At 44.7% G+C, this 16,057-nt stretch overlaps 1 protein-coding gene across 1 annotated transcript in view; it reads left to right on the top strand.

Moving 5' to 3' along the window:
• Positions 1-16,057, top strand: part of waca (WW domain containing adaptor with coiled-coil a) — a 32,303-nt gene that overhangs the window by 3,276 nt on the left and 12,970 nt on the right. The window contains exons 4-6 of the mRNA XM_036522755.1: positions 5,879-5,970; positions 11,299-11,414; positions 11,566-11,681. Coding sequence (XP_036378648.1) covers positions 5,879-5,970; positions 11,299-11,414; positions 11,566-11,681 — 324 coding nt within the window. The remainder of the gene's footprint in view (positions 1-5,878; positions 5,971-11,298; positions 11,415-11,565; positions 11,682-16,057) is intronic.

The raw sequence follows: 16,057 nt of genomic DNA, 5'->3' as shown, positions 1-16,057 counted from the left end.
CCCTTCTGCTACCATCCTCTCCCAGAATGCATTGCAAAGTGAGATTTCGGTCTTGAGCTTAACTTACAAAGTTATCTGAAGTGGTAGACTAAAAAAATATAGCTGTTGGTGTCTGTTGGTATTTTGTCCATTTATGTTCAGATCAGCCGTCATATCTCGATTGCCGTAGTAGCAAGGTATAGTGCACCTGATTCTTTGAACATGTGGCCCAGTTCTCCAATAATCACTGTTTACAGGGGGAACCTAAAGGAAAGTTAAAGCAGAAATGGAACAGTTCTGGTTTTCCAGTTTGCTTCGGAAAAACCGTCTTGGACCGAGACGGCATCCTCTGCGGGGGGTTGCGGTTCTTGCGGGTCTTTCTCTGTGAAAGGAAGTCCTCAAAGGGTCAGAAGTTTGTTTTAAATTCAACTCTGGCGTCAAGCGTGCAGTCTTAATCTCTGTGAAATGCTAAATGGCTGCAGTTCAGCCCCCTCAAAGGCTTACTCAGTGTTGCTTCTTCTGTAGTTCACTACTGTAGGTTTAAAGCCCTCATGGACTGCAGATGCATTTCATTTTTAGCTTTGAAATTGCATTGAAAATTTCCTAGACATACCAGTAGTCTAGTATTTATGATGAACAGTTCAGTATTAGTTCTTAGTCCAAAAACGTACCTGGTATGTATTCATACAAAACATAAATCCTGTATGTTAAAGATGTGGGTGCATATGCTTAGGTTGATGACCTCCACCTGAGTCTGAAGTTTCTTCTTAAGAAGCTATTGGAGGGTCTACTGTGCACTGTTTTGCTTTATTTTCATCGTTTAGATTTTGTTTTGAAAAGACCCATTACCGCTGCGAGAATAGTCAGTTTCCTACATGAGACGTCATGTTCGTAGCAGAGTAAGGACTTCATCACTTTCCCCGGCTGGTGTCACTCCTGTTAGCGACTCTGTCTCCTTTCTGGCTGGCTGTCAGCGGGGCCGTAATTTAACTGACTAATGATTTAAACATTAATATCTGTGAGACTGCCTCATCGGTAGACTGAATATTTCATATTACCTAAAGGTAGTCTATTCACAGCGCTCCAGACATGGCGCCGTGCCTGGTGTCTGAGATCATATCGGCTCACCTGAGCATATATTTAAAAAATATATGCTTAAAAAACCCTTAAAACGGGCATACATCAAAGAGCTGTTTCTGTCACTTTTGAAAGAAGGTACCACTTTATGTCCTCTGGTAAAGCAATATGCGTGTGCAAAGTTGCATGCTTAATTAGGCTACATTTGAGTTAACAACTTTCTGGGTTAATGCTGTTTGAAGTATCCGTATGTGCTACGGCTCTGTGTTGCCAGACTCCTGTGTGCTTGTGTCAGCCTCACCATCTATCTTGAATAATCCTGTATTCACCTCTCATCGTGAATGGTGTAAGCTTATCAGGCTCAACATCGACACATCTTAAGCTCTACAGTTCAGCATGCAGGCGTTCTTTTGTACATGTTCACATTATTGCCATGTACATTTGTCACAATGCCTGGTACTTGACACTTTTTGCAGTAGGCACTTTGGTGGTTACTGAAGGTGCCGCCTGCGTTTTATGCCGCTAGCGTGGTTGGTTTACCCGTGCGCATCGTCAGCATTAAACATCTGCCAGTTAGCCTGCATGCACTCGCAGCCGAGCACATAAACCCACAGCATGGACCCTAAATTCTCTGCACATGCTTCTGTTTGACTTGTTTTGGAAAGCAGTGCTTTAAACCACAGAGTCATACTGCTGTGCTGGTGCGGTTGATAGGGCACGCTTATAGAAATGAATGATCATCCAAAACGGGCGGCCGTAACGGGACGGGGCTGACCCGCAAGCTGTGGTTCTGGAACCTCTTGATAGTTCTAGAACATCTGATGGCTCTGCCCCATGTTTGCATCTGTGTCAGTTTGTTGCGTCGGAGAGCAGTGTCACTTTTGATCCATCTGCTAATTCTGTATACTGAACTTCCCAGCTGCCCCTGAAATGACTGACTGTGGTTGCTTGGTTAATACGATCTGTTGGGCAGCACTTTTTAATAGTCGTGGTCGAGATTAGTTTGTGAAGAGGAGAGTTTCCATTGCTTTTACATCACAGGCGCCTGTAGCTGGCGGAGACCGTATTTGTTGTGCTTTCCTCACGGTGGCCACAGCTTTCGTCAACATCGTTTACATTGCATCACAGTCTTTTCGTTTGTTCTCTACAGTGCACTGAATATTCAATGGGACTAGTCAGGGCCGTAGCACTTACTTCATACAGTGATAAAATTGACTGCATGTCTGAGGTGCAACCAGAATCTGCATGAACCCGCCTCTTAATAATAGGATGGGAAGTATCAGTGGGACACTCGTGTACCACCAGTAGGACGGCTGTCTGTATGGCGCGTCTCCAGCAGAGAGCCGTGAGAATCATGGTCATGTTGATGTTATGCAGTCTGTTTTATGTAGTAGGAAGGGTTCAGTGGAGTTCATCATGAGGCGATCTGCAGGTGTTTAACTTTGCAGCCATTGTAAGGTCCCCTATGCATTCCCACATTAGGTAGACCATGCAGCGGAGTCTGAGGCTGGGTGGGGGTTGAAAGGGGATAATTGCAGGCCAGCCATCGCTCTCTCATTGTGGCGATACTGTTGGTGTGAAAACAGATGCCGCGTGACCCTCGTTCCTCCCCCGTTTTACCTTCCCGTTGAGTAGGCTACCTGCCGGGACGTCGCCGCCGCGTCCTCCGGGCCCCGCCCCGCTGGTGCGGTCGCCATAGTTACCAGGGCTCTGGCGGCGGTGCCTCTGCTTCACTCTGCGCCCGAGGCAGCAGGTGCTGGCTGGCTGGCTGCCGCCCCAGGGGCTTCTGGGAGGCACTGTCCCTGTGCCCGCCCTCAGTCTCTAATGTGGCACAGTTTTTAGCACTCGTTTTTCATCTTTGACTCATTTACCTGACCTTAGTCCGCCCGGCCCTCCGACCTGGTACCCGTTTGCTGGGTCTCCTCCGCTCCAGTTGCCTGGGGTCATCGTGGCTGTTGGGTAGAATCTCCCACCAGAGAGAGAGGCACCTGCACCGTAGACATTCATCTGCAGCCCTTAGCTTTAGGCAGAGGGCAAAGGCTTTTCTCACTGTGGAAAACTCTCCAGTTAAACTGTACATCAGCTTCATTGGGGCTTGGCTGCCCCTTTCACAGTGTTTGTCTTGGATTTGGTATCTTGTCGCTAGGGGGAAAGGAGAATTGCCTCTTGTTAATTCCAGCTTTGCTATGATTGAGTAAGGCAGGTTAATGACCACCGGTGAATCCTCTCCACCTCTTACAGACCAGCTTCCTCAGTGCAGTTTCGGATAGTGCTTCGGATTTAGGAATGATATTTGTACTGCTGGTTGTTTTTTCTTGTGTGCTACGTTGTAACTCATTTACAGAGCACAAAGAAAGTAAAAATTGGGCTCAAATCTGTCAAACATACTGTAATTGTTAATGAAGTACAGACAAAGGAGGCAACTGTGCCCCCCGGGCGGCAGTGTAGCATAGTGGTTAAGGAGCAGGACTCGTAACCGAAAGGTTGCCGGTTCGATCCCCGCTGGGACACTGTTGCTGTACCCTTGGGCAAGGTACTTAACCTACAATTGCCTCAGTAAATATCCAGCTGTATAAATGGATAACATTGTAAAGAACTGTAACCTATGTAAGTCGCTTTGGATAAAAGCGTCTGCTAAATGAATAAATGTAAATGTAAATTGTATAAATATTCTTCATTCAATATATGTTCTCCATCATCAGATCTGTTACTTAGAAATAATTATTTCTTATCACATCAAACATTTTGAAGTGTTGGGCATTAATGATTGCAGTATAATTGTTAAACTTAACTAGGCAAATAAAATGTAATACATTAAAGAAGGACGCCTTTAACTGTAAGCTTCAATCTATAACTGCGAGCGAATGCCCTTGAATAAAACAACGCTCATGCCACAGTCAGAAAAGTCTGTAGAACGCCAAGCATCCATTGGCTGTTGTGAAGCAACATCTCAAAACAGCATCCTTCAAAGAAGACTTCTGTGTGCTTATTCTCATAACGACTATCAGCTAACTACAAAGGGGCAGCAGCCTTATATGTAGCTGTGCCTAGTTCTTCAAAGCATTATTGAATGAATGCTTGCTTTCCTTTTGATAACAAATGGTACAGTTAAAACCCAGGTGGAGATTTTACTACTTTTTTTTTTATTCAGCAGATGCTCTTGCCCAGAGTGACTTACATACATGTAGGTTACAATTTTTATCCATTTATACAAGTGGATATTTACTGAGATAATTTTGGATTAAGTACCTTGCCCAAGGGTCCAACAGTGCAGTGCACCAGCAGGGAATTGAACCAGCAACCAGCAGCCTTTCAGCTATGAGCTCTGCTCCTTACCACTACACCACACTGCTGCCTACAAGAAATTGACTCATGGTGGTCTAGTACAACATAGTACAGTGCTACAGATTAATGGTGGTCTGGTGCAGTATAGTACAGTGCTACAGGTTCATTGTGGTCTAGTGCAGTGTAGGGATCTTTTCATTTGGGCGGTTTAGTTGGTTGTAGCGCAGATAGCCAGAGATGAAATGTGGTAAGTGCCTGGGAGCAAGCTGAATTCTGCCAGCACCTGGTTGGGGTACTGTGGGTTTTGTTGCACCCCCTAAGTGGCATGTGTGGTGCCTGCGAGCTACTTAGGAGACGTCAGTGGAGCTGTGTCTGTCCTCCAGTCTGTCTTTCCTGCGTGAGTGTATTGGAGGGTAGCGTTTAATATGCTTCGGGGCTGCTCTGTGAGCGCAGGGGTTGCACTACTCTTAGTAACTATTCTTAGCATGGTCTTGATAATTACTCTTAGCATTGTGATGCATTTATCTGTAAGTCGATCTGGTTAAGTGGCGTAATGTAATGTGCAGATGAGGTTAATGCAGTTTAACTGCCGATTTCAAAACGTGTGTGTGTGTGTGTGGGGGGGGGGGGGGGGAGGATTATAAAAGATTAAACGTTTCAGAACATCTGTCAAAGTTTTTGACACCCTGTTGATGTGTGTCGAGAGGCGCACGGTGACAAGAACACGGCATGGCTTCACGCGTGCGAGACCCCGTTACAAACGTGCGGTACAACCAGGCGGCGAGGAGCAGCTGCAGACCGCACATTCTCAGGTGCCAAACGCTGCATGTTCTCCAAACCATCCCAAACAGCAGTTCATACAGCTCAGCGTATCAATACTGTCAGGGACAGAGTCACGTGCATCTCCAGCCAGGTAGACGCAAGACCATTTCTTAGTTGTTTTCCCACCTCGTGGACGCTGAGACACTGGTTTTCTGACAGGTAGCTTTAAGACAGTGTTTAGATTGCTGATTGGCTGGCCTTCCAGGTTGAAGGTGATGATTGTGAAGCTGACCCCCATCTGACACGTCTGAAAGAACAGTCTGCTGAAAAAAGACTGGAAATGGCTGTGGGACTTTGATTTATTTATGGTCTGTTTACTTCAGGAGAAGGTCTTTGGCTTTTAGTCTGTCCTGGGATGAATGCAGATCAGTAGTGGCATAAAACTAAAATGCTTGTTTTTGTCCGTTTGTCTGTGTCCATCTTGGAAAAGGTGTCTTCCTATTCAAAACGAGTGCAAACCTGTATTTATTGTTTGAACAGGATTACACACAGTACTTGAAGAGCTAACACATGGGGCTGGCCTCTCACCTCTCACCTAGTCTACAAAGATTTTGTGATTGTGGTTGACGTAATAGACTAAAATGCAAATAACTGAATTTTGGATTGAATATCTGGTCTACAGGCTTGTTCTCACTCGGGGATTTCACATTTACTGATTTAATGGATTGCAACCAGCTTGTGTTGTTTTTTTTTTGTTTTGTTTTTCTCTCTACAGGGACCAGCTATTCTCCACAAGAAAATTCACACAATCACAGCACCCTCCATAGCTCAAATTCACATTCTAATCCAAGCAAAACGTCAGACGCAGTAAGTATCTTGTTTCCTTTAACAGCTGTTTGCGACATGCAAAATCGGTGCTGTAAAATGCATCTGGATTTTAATTCCCTGTCGGGCTCTGCACCAAAGCTCATCAGTGACATCGTGTTCATGGGAATAGTGAATAATCCGTTGTGTGTTTGTACCAGAACAGTGCAAGCAGTTGTTTGGATAAAGGTTCACTGGCTAGTTTGTGAGCCCTAATGGAGAGATACCGCAGTGGGTAGAAGAGCAGGATGAGAGAGAAGAAAGACAGAAATCAAACCAAGCTGAGTATATGATGTAGCTGGGGGAAACGGGTTGACAACTGCAGAGTTGACTTGGAAAAAGAATTTTTAAAAAGAGTGAAAACAGCTAGTAACTGTACTGGAGAAGCCTTGCTACAATGGGTGGCAGCGGTAGAGGTTTTTTTTTTTTTTTTTTTATAAATAGGGAAAGAAACTGCCAGTTCTAATGTAGAGGCCTTGCTATAATGGTAGCATATTTAATAAAACCCGCCAGAAGTTTGAACACACCCATTTTTCTATGAGAGCTTCTTTGAGGAGACTTCGCTGGGGCGGAGTGTTGACAGCATGGCGATGCATGAATGAGATTTTTTTTTGGTGGCAGCCCGGCTGCTGGCAGGCAGTGTGACCTCCTCCGCGGAGGGCTTTAAGGACACGCGGTAATGATCCGAAATGAGGATCCCCGCTGCGCGTTCCCCGGGCCTCGGCGCTGTCCGTCCCGGTATCGCGCCAGGCGGCAGCCGCTGAATGTCCTCCTCTCCCGCGCTGGCTGCGTCACGGAGGTGCTGACACGGCCTCTGTGGAGCTCAGACCTTCCCTCCACCCCCTGCCTGTCAGTGGGGACTGAGCTGAGGAGGGGCTCAGCAGAGCGGGGAGGGGTGCTGCTCGTGCAGCTTTTAAAGGAACAGCACAGTCTCCCCCTCACTCCCTCTGCTCCACCTTCTTCTCTGCCTCCTGTCTCCCTCCCTCCATCATTCTCTGTTTTTTTGTCTCCACACCGCTTGTCCCCTTGCTCTCTCACTCCTGTTTTGGTCACCCTCTCTTTCCTACCCCTCTCTCCCTCCCTGCCTCTCTCTCCCTTTCTCTCCTTCCCTCCACCCCTCTCTCTGTTGTGCCTCTCACCCTCTCGCTGCCTCTCTTCCCCGCTCTCTTACTCTGATTTGGTCCTTTTCTCTCCCTCCTTACCCCGCTCTCTCCCTCCCTACATCTTTCTTTCTCTCTCTTTCTCTTTCCTGCACCTCTCTTTTCACCTGAGTTCCTCTCTGATTTGGGGGGGGGGGGGTGATGCCTCCCTCCACCTGTGGCTCCCCTGGTGACCTCCCCTCTGTGCCAGTGCCAGCCCTGTAGGTCTGTAGCAAAGGGCGAGAGCAGTCATCCCACCTGGTCTCGAACCCAGGTTTACGGGGTACCAAACCTGCAGCTTGACCACGACGCCAAAGAGTCAGGCTCGTTGGTATGGCAGTCAGAGCACACACTCAACCGTAGTGACAGCACTCTGTCACAAGTTCCCTCCCTGCACGCCTCCTAGCTGGACCACCACTACAGGCTGAATGCACTTCTGCCAGGTGTCATTTCTTTGCCTGAGAGTTGTGAAGTATTTTTCTGTGGAAAAGGTGTAAGCAAACAAAACAAGCAAATTCTATCCTGTCTAGTCAGGTTGCACTGCGCTCACGCTCAGTGTTGTTAGCCTGGTCTGAAACTGTTGCACATTCAACGTGAACCAACGCACTTGTGTTGTTTTGTGCTGGAAGTCGCTCTGGATGAGAGTGTCTGGGAATGTGAATGTAGCGTAATGTACATCACATGTACACACATCACAGAGCCCGTTGCTCTCCAGAGCACCAGTACTGCCTGTGGGCAGCAGGAGGGGTGAGACGAGGCTGAGGAAGTGAAACACACACAGCGTGTTAAAACTGAGACGCCCGCCTCTGCGGTACACCCGCCGGGCTGTGGCATGTTCTTTCAGTGAGCCGTCAGGGCAGTTGACACAGTGCATTTTCACATTGTTAGGCAGGGTACAATATTTGTGTGGAAAGCCGTTTGTTTTTTTTTTTGCCAAAATGTGTGTGTTCCTGAGGAATTCTGTCTGAATTGTTGAGGAATCGTATTTTTAGCCACACTCTTGTTCTGGCACAAGGGCAGTAGACACTGCGCCCCCCCCCCCCCCCCCACACCGCTGTTAAGGCTCTCCTCTGTTGCTGGCCAGCCCATGACGTGCCTATCTGCTGGTTACTTATTAGCAGTGTGGCGTGCTCGCTGTCAATAAAGCCTGCACATTGTCATTGTTTAAAACAAACACAGACCCTCCGGCCGCCAGCTCACATCCTAAAGAGTCAGGTGATTAAACGTAGCACCAGAACGTTTTTCATTAGAGACAGACCTCACAGGCTTTGATTTGTCAATGTCTGCGGAACGAAATGTGCTAAAAAGGGCTGAATTGCTCTCCCGTCACCACGTTTAATTGCAGCCGGGTAAGCGGTCGGGACAGGTGTGTGAGAGAGGAAACACTATACTCCGTTCTAGATTTTATTATTTTATTTATTTATTTTTTTTGGTATGGCAGTTATTATTTAAATTTTCTTTTTTTCTGTGATGTTCTTTTGATGGCTGGCCTCTTTAGTCAAAGATGACATTTGTGAAGCTGATCTCTAGCTGATGCATGCTAAAGAACTGTTTACCAAAAAACTGAGACTGAGGAGGCTTTGCTGTGCTTTTGTTTTAATTTATTTTGAAAATTTGAAAATCATCAAACGCGTCCTCTGCTGTTGATCAGCAGGCAGTAGTATTATAGCTGACCACAACGGTGGCTGATTGTTGTCTGCGGAGAGTCGTGGTCCTAGCAGTTTCTCTTCACGCAGGCACTAAAGCGCCCCATCCCTCAGGTTGTGGCCTCAGTGAAAGTGATGGTAACCTTTCCTCATAGTCATGCAGTTAGAGCAGGAAAACTGGCTGGGCTGGATGGAGACATACAGCACCAGCTGAGTTTGAGAAATGCATCTTCTAAACCTCAGAGCCCTGGAGCCTGGGCTGGACTGGCAGTGCCACAGCAGTGATGGACTGAAACCCGTGACCTCCGGCGATATGACTGTGGAGTTAGCTCAATGGTGACATTTTAGGTGTCCCCCCCCACACCCTTTTTTTTAACCCCTGGCATGGACTGCATTTTTGATTGTAAGTTCTCAGCGCACATCTGCAGAAACCCAAACACCGAGAACTTACCGTTTAAAGCGTGTTCGATACTGGAAGGTGTCATTTGGGTTACATTTCAGCTGCAGTTTGCGTGGCTGATCGTGAGATCAGTTAAGACAGAGTAGCTATGGGTTTAATGGGAGCCCCTCCCCTGCCCTTTTGATGTGACCAGCAGAGCATCCTCTCATCAGCACACTCACACTCAACATGCCATTTCCGGGACTTTGCTTCCATGCCTACCGTTGGCCTGGCAAACCCCTGGGCCTGGTCTTCTTGCGTGGGGGGGGGGGGGGGTCAGGTTTCCATTCCCTCTGAACCCTAACATTCATGCTGCAGTTTCATCAGTTGTTAGGATTAAAGTCTGTAGTTTGCTCCCTCTGCACAAGATGAAAAATATTTCGCACTTTTGCACAATCCTGAAACTCATCTGCCGTTTTAGGAATGGGGTTTTTCATCTGCCCAGCAAGGTTTGTGTGGCCTCTTTTTTTAAACACGAAAACTTGGGATGGGACTTCTTAAAACTTTAAGCTTAGGTAACAGAGCTCAAAAAAGGCTTCTCTTAAAGAATGACGGCGGTTTCGAAAACACCTAAATGAGCAGTCGTCTGTAATGTGTGTAAAAATTATTCTGGGGGGGAAAAAAATGAGGTTTTCTTATCTGGAGTTTAAGGCATAAGGTTAAAAAAACTTCTGCTGTAATGTATCGTATCATTTCCTCAAGGTTATATTTCCTGTTTAAGGACAGGAATAGTTTCATACCTGAGGTTTGAGGGTAGCTCTGGCAGTTGGAGAAACATGCCCGGCCCTCTCTTTGCATGGCTTTGTTATGTGAATAGGAAGAATTGCTGCACAGTTAAACTGACAGCCATGCATCCTGGCACCCCAGGTCACGGCACGTCAGGACCGGCCCAGCGCTTTGATGTCACAGGTGCCTGTTAATATCTCTGTCATCATGAAAGATACTGTAGACATCTGTAAATAGTTTATTGGCTTTGATTCGTAATACTCGTTCACCTACACCCTAGTTGACTGTAGGCTTTCTTTTCTTGTAGAGTGTACAAGATGGGACAATCTGTGGTAAACACAATCTGTAGTGAAGTATGGCACAGCCCTTTCCTGTATTTTTATATGTTTGCTTAAAATTGGGGTCGCATACAGTACCAGTCAAAATTTGACACACAACTCGTAGAAGGGTTTTTCTTTCTTTTTTTTATTCTCCACATTTTAGAATAATCGTAAAGGCATCAATAGTATGAAGTAATGAACTATGAACTATGCATTGACAAAAAGTGTTAAACAACTTCTCTTCACATCTCAAAACTATCTCATATTTTATATTCTTCGAAATAGCCAACAACCATTCCAGTCAGAGCAGTTTGGCTCTTGAACTTTAGGAATATTACTGTTATGCAATGCTCAACTGCAAAGATTAATAAAGCAAGGCCAAAGACAACACAATCCTGGATGATAATTGCACAAGAACTGCTTCAGCTTGTGTATGTATATGTATATATATTTGTATGTATTTCTTTTACCTTAGGTACATCTTGGGGACTGTGTGAATAGTTTTATTTTTGTTCATCCTACTGTATAGGAAAAATTATAATGAACTGTTGATCACAAAAGAAAGTAGCTGACAATATTTTTGAATTTTTTTTTTTGAAAGAAATTTATACATAGGCATCAACTTCACTGTTTATATTTGTCTAAAAAACAGATTTCTTTGAATGCATGTTTCCCAATATCTTAATCACGTGTGTTCAAACTTTTGACTGGTACTGTACGTGTAATAGAAACGTCTTCACTTGCATCGGAAGCTTTACATCTCGAAGGTCTCCCTCACTGGTGAAATTCAGTACACAGGAATGTGCAGGGTAGCTCTTTTAAAGGCACGCAGCTTCAGGTATCTTTTTGTCTTCATTTATGGTTGCAGTGATTCCTGACCAATTCGGTGTGCCGGCACCAACCGCATAGATCCTGCGACTCTGATATTGCAAGCTTTTGCATCATTTTTGATCCCTGCCTCAGTCCTGTATTTTTTTTTTCTTCTTTTGTTGTCTTGTGTCTTAGTCATATTTACACTATAGTATGCTTTGTTCTCTAACTCTGCCCCCTCATCCCCGCAGCCTTATGAACCTGCGGATGATTGGTCCGAACACATTAGCTCTTCTGGGAAGAAATACTATTACAACTGCAGGACAGAGGTATCGCAGTGGGAGAAGCCCAAGGAGCTGCTGGAGCGGTATTTCTTGTCCTTGTTTTTTCTTTATTTTTTAATGAGAACCAAAAGGCCTAATCCTTTTCGTTTCAGCCCGTGTGACTTAAACGTACATAATTGTTTTGCTCTTTTTAAATTTTTTTTCCCCTTTTCTGGTCTCTTGTGGTCTCTGCAGAGAACAGAGGCAGAAAGAGGCCACTAAACTGGCGGTTGTCAACAGTTTCCCCAAAGACAGGGATTACAGGAGGGAGGCCATGCAGGCGACGACCACCAGCGGATTCACCAGTACGAGTAAGTACAAGGCCAGAGCTCGGAATGCAGCAAGCCTTCACAAACACAGGGAGAAGTGACGTTTGACTCGCGTTTTAGAGGGAACTGGTTTGGTCAAGTGTTTCATGCTACTTTAAGTATGGCACGGTTCTGCAGTGAGTAAGAATCCTTTTTTGACATGTTGTAAAGGTGATCTCTCTCTCTCTCTCTGTGCGTGCGTGCGTGCGCGCGCGCGGCAGAGGGAGTCGTACCCGGCTACATAGTGTTGTGATTCTAGGAGCGCTTGCATTTCATTTGTGAGGCGCATGAGGCTGCAAGAGGAACCAGAAATAGGTGGAATGTTGCTCTTTTTCCGTTTTCTGTCAGCCGCCACCTTTTTTTTTTTATTCAAATTTTTTTTAACCACACCATCTCATTCAATGTGAACAAATGTGGAACGCTCCAGATATGCCAAGGATGTGTCTAAAAATGGTTTTCTAAGACGGGTGGAAATGGTAGGGTGACATGCTGCTGGGGGTAGGGACTGACTGACAGGCAAATGTGCTCCTGATCCAGTTGAGCTTTTTTCTTCTCTATTTTAGTCTCTTTTTTTTTTTTTTGTCAAGCTGCCATTACTAGTCAGCTTGGGTCTAATGACATTTTTGGAATTTATTAGAACTTCATCATGTTCTGATAGTCATCGTAACAGTTTGCTTATATGTGCAGGTTTGATTTATTTCTGAAAGAGGGTGTAAGCGATAATTGTTGAATGTTTTATAATTCTAATGTTTTGCATAACTGAGACCTGTTAGTCGTTGGAGATGGCTTATTGGCTTATAAAGTGACTGTGAAGTTACAGAATTTTGGGTATGTGATGTGTGGACTTGAAAGTCGGAGCAGTATGCATGTTTAAAGGCCTTGTTTTGAATCTGGTATTGTGTGAAGCGGTTAGAAATGCCCAGCAATTTCAGTGACTGAAGAATGAGCATTCTTAATGACTCACTGGTCATATGACAGTTGTGAAGCTGGACTCTGGCGGACGTGCACCAAAGTGCTACTCACTGGGAGAACCTAATGCTAGTAATCATTTACATTTACATTTATTCATTTGGCAGACGCTTTTATCCAAAGCAACTTACATAGGTTACAGTTCTTTACAATGTTATCCATTTATACAGCTGGATCATCTTGTCTGAATTAGTGGAGTCAAATTTCACTTAATGCAAACTGTTAATGACAATAATGCAAAATTGGTGCTGTGGCGAAATTGTTAAATATCTCAGAAAACCATTCGTATGTTTGACTACGTGGATATGTCTTATAGTGTTATAACCACAAGTTAATTGGTTGCTCGTGGTGCTGTGCTTTTGGCGTCTTGTATTGGACCAAACTGAATGTGGTAGGGATGTTGAGGAATATCTGGCCAGTTGGTTAACAATTACTGTCTGTGTAACTGGGAACATTTAACTTTTAACACAATAATGCTAACTTGTGAGACAAGAGTGTACATTGATCGATCCTGGTTTTTATGAGCCAAAGTCTGAATCGGTTCTCACAGAAACTTAGAGTGAGAGAATGTCAGAATTGCCTCTGTCTAGTAAACCCAAAAAGTTGCCCTTTGCGAAAAGGCAACAGTCGAGTAGAACTAAGCAGGGAAATTTGCCATTCGTGCATATGCCTAAAATTTGAAGCCATTTAGGCTTATAAAAATTATAAAACTTCTCAATCCATATAAATGTGGTCGAGACTAAAACTGCATTTGTTCTACATGTTGTGGCTGTTGAAGCCTATGTCTGGGTACAGGGTACCTCCAAGAAGCTTGCCGTTATTCCCCTTAAGGAATTCTGTGTTTGGCTACAGTTCATTTGTGTCCATTTACCTTACCTGAGTGGGTTGACTCAGTAATTAGCAGTAATTATTGTGTGCTTTTTTTGGACTGCCTTTTTTATTGAGGGTGCATTTGTTTGCCGGACACTGACAGCCAAGCTAGAGTCTAGATATTCTCATAGAAGGTATGCCTCCACTGAGGCCAGTGGTATTATTCTCTTGTTGTTTTTGCTGTAAGTTGTGGTGTGGTTCAGGTTGGCAGTGAGCAGAAGTTTAGAGGGATGTAAACGTTCTTCAGATTGATAAGATCTCATTTTCTTCTCTCTCACTTTTTATTAGGGCTGGGCGATATAGCCGTCGCGATACATCTGATGGCTATTTTTAGCGCAATAACGGCTATCCCCGGCATGTGGCGTTGGGTTTCTTCCCGTATTGTTTTCCCTTTAGTCATACCTGATGCGGGAGCGCACACCTAGTTTTCCGAGGCCATGTGAAATGCTTCCGGGGGGGAAAAAAGGCCACTTGCGTCTATTCAATGTTGATATCACAGCAACAGCACTATGCTACTTCCATGCGGTATGTAGAAACACATGGCTACAAAGATAAAGAGTGAAAACATATGCTATGTGTTTTTCAAAGCTTATAGGTAAGTTAACCAACATATAGATACAAGTAATATTTTTCTGCCTCGGAAGCATTTCACTGAGCTTTGGAGGTGTGCTCCTGCAACAGACTAAAGGGAAGAAAATACGGGAAGTAACCTAACGCCCCATACTGGGGATAGCTGTTATTGCGCTAAAAATAGCTATCCGATATATCGCGAGGGCTATATCGCCCAACCTTTCCTTTTAGCAACGCCACAATGCTGTGATGTTTTTAAACATAAACTGTCAGTTGGTTTACATGATTTATATTTGAACTAGTGAAGAACATTTTATGGCTGAAGATCAACAGTATAATCCATAATGTTTGAAATAGCTTAAGGTGGCTACTTCTCCATATATAAAAATGGCAAATGGCTTATTTTTTAAGTTTTCACTGCCTTTTCCCTTTCACCCCCATTATATGCTCATCACCGTGTTTAATCAGAGTGTCTCTCTGTGTACTAACTTTCGCTCCACTTTACCTGTGAACACGAGAATTGGCAACTCCCTCAGACCCGCTTTTTGTTATTAAAATGAAACAAAAGTGCCCCAGTCATATTTCAGGTGTCCATCTCCTTTCTAGAGAGGGGGGGGTTCCTTCTCCAGAGGTTATTGCCATAGCTCTGTTGGCTGTTCTATGATGGTGGCAGAGAGGGACCCTGATTTGTTAGCCAGACGTGTTGTTTGTATCTTTAGAAATGGAGAAATACCCCAGCTGGAAGAATAACCCTGTGAGATTGGAGCCCTGCATCCATCCTTGTCAGGTATGGATGGAACCAGGACATTTTGGGTGGTCAGAGATACCAGGGGTTGATACTAACTTGTGCTGATGTGTGCTCCCTGTGTACCCTGACACCGGTGGTGACCCTCCATTGCTACCTGAGTCTTTTAAACTCTTTTAAACCCTTTCTGTGATGTGTAAACTTGCTAAAGCTGGAGGGAAGACTTCTGGGAAAGGATCCTGCAGTCCACCAGTGTTGTGGCTGTTGCAGTTGCAGGGAAAGCTTCGATTTTTTACAAGTTTACAGTGTTTGTGTGGAAGTGAATCCACAAACAGGGTGCAATGCCACAATGACTAAAAGTCATGTTTGCACTTTTTGTGATACCCATATGTTTTATATTGAGATGAAGGAAACATTTCAACCCTGAGGGATTTTTGTTCTTTACTAATTAATTGGTCTCTCTCGGTGCTCTGCTTTCATCTTTTTTCTGACAATCTTACAGTCTTGCAGTGTTACAGTCTGACAGTCGCCTGAGTCAATGCAATTAGTAACTGCAAATACGTCAGATGGCAGTTGGTTTGTGGTGTTACAGGTTTCTTTTAAAAATGTTTGATAGAGAATTCTTTGACTGATTGGCATGAGACCAACACATGCTGGTCTGAATGAAAAAACAATCATTACTCCCGGGTATTGCCCTTCCTGTGATTAGTTTGGTTAACAATATCCAAAAATTGGCTAATGGCAATTTGGCATGCATAAGTAAGTAACATAACCGAGGGTTGTCTGGTCCAAGACCTCCTGGAGCTATTTTTGGGTTGATGTTGTTTTTTTTTTTTTTTTTTTTTACCTTTTTTACTTACAAAGTTCAATGCTGTAAATCCAAACCCCTCAGAGCAAGAGATGGCTCTTGTGGGTGTGTCCAGGTAGAGTGCATCAGAGAGGTGCTTTCATCAGAGCAGTCATGCTGGGAATTCAGTCTGCGGTTCAGCTGTCAGTCACCTGTTCAGGTAGACTCAGGAATGCTGAAAGATCCATTCTGGCGACCTCTGTAATGGCATACCTGCCCGGGCTGTTGCTTTTTTTTTTTGCATACCCACGAGGTGTTTTGGAACAGAGGGGCTCGCTTACAGTGACGCGCAGAACGAGTATGCAAATATATGCCTACAAGTAATGTTGCCCATTCTCTACGGTGGGTCCCTACATCTACTTCCTCTGTTCACTTGTA

Source organism: Megalops cyprinoides, chromosome 2 (genome assembly GCF_013368585.1).
Source record: "Megalops cyprinoides isolate fMegCyp1 chromosome 2, fMegCyp1.pri, whole genome shotgun sequence".
Taxonomy (NCBI): domain Eukaryota; kingdom Metazoa; phylum Chordata; class Actinopteri; order Elopiformes; family Megalopidae; genus Megalops; species Megalops cyprinoides.
The sequence above is the reverse complement of the archived record's forward strand: the minus strand, read 5'-3'. Positions and strand labels throughout refer to the sequence as shown.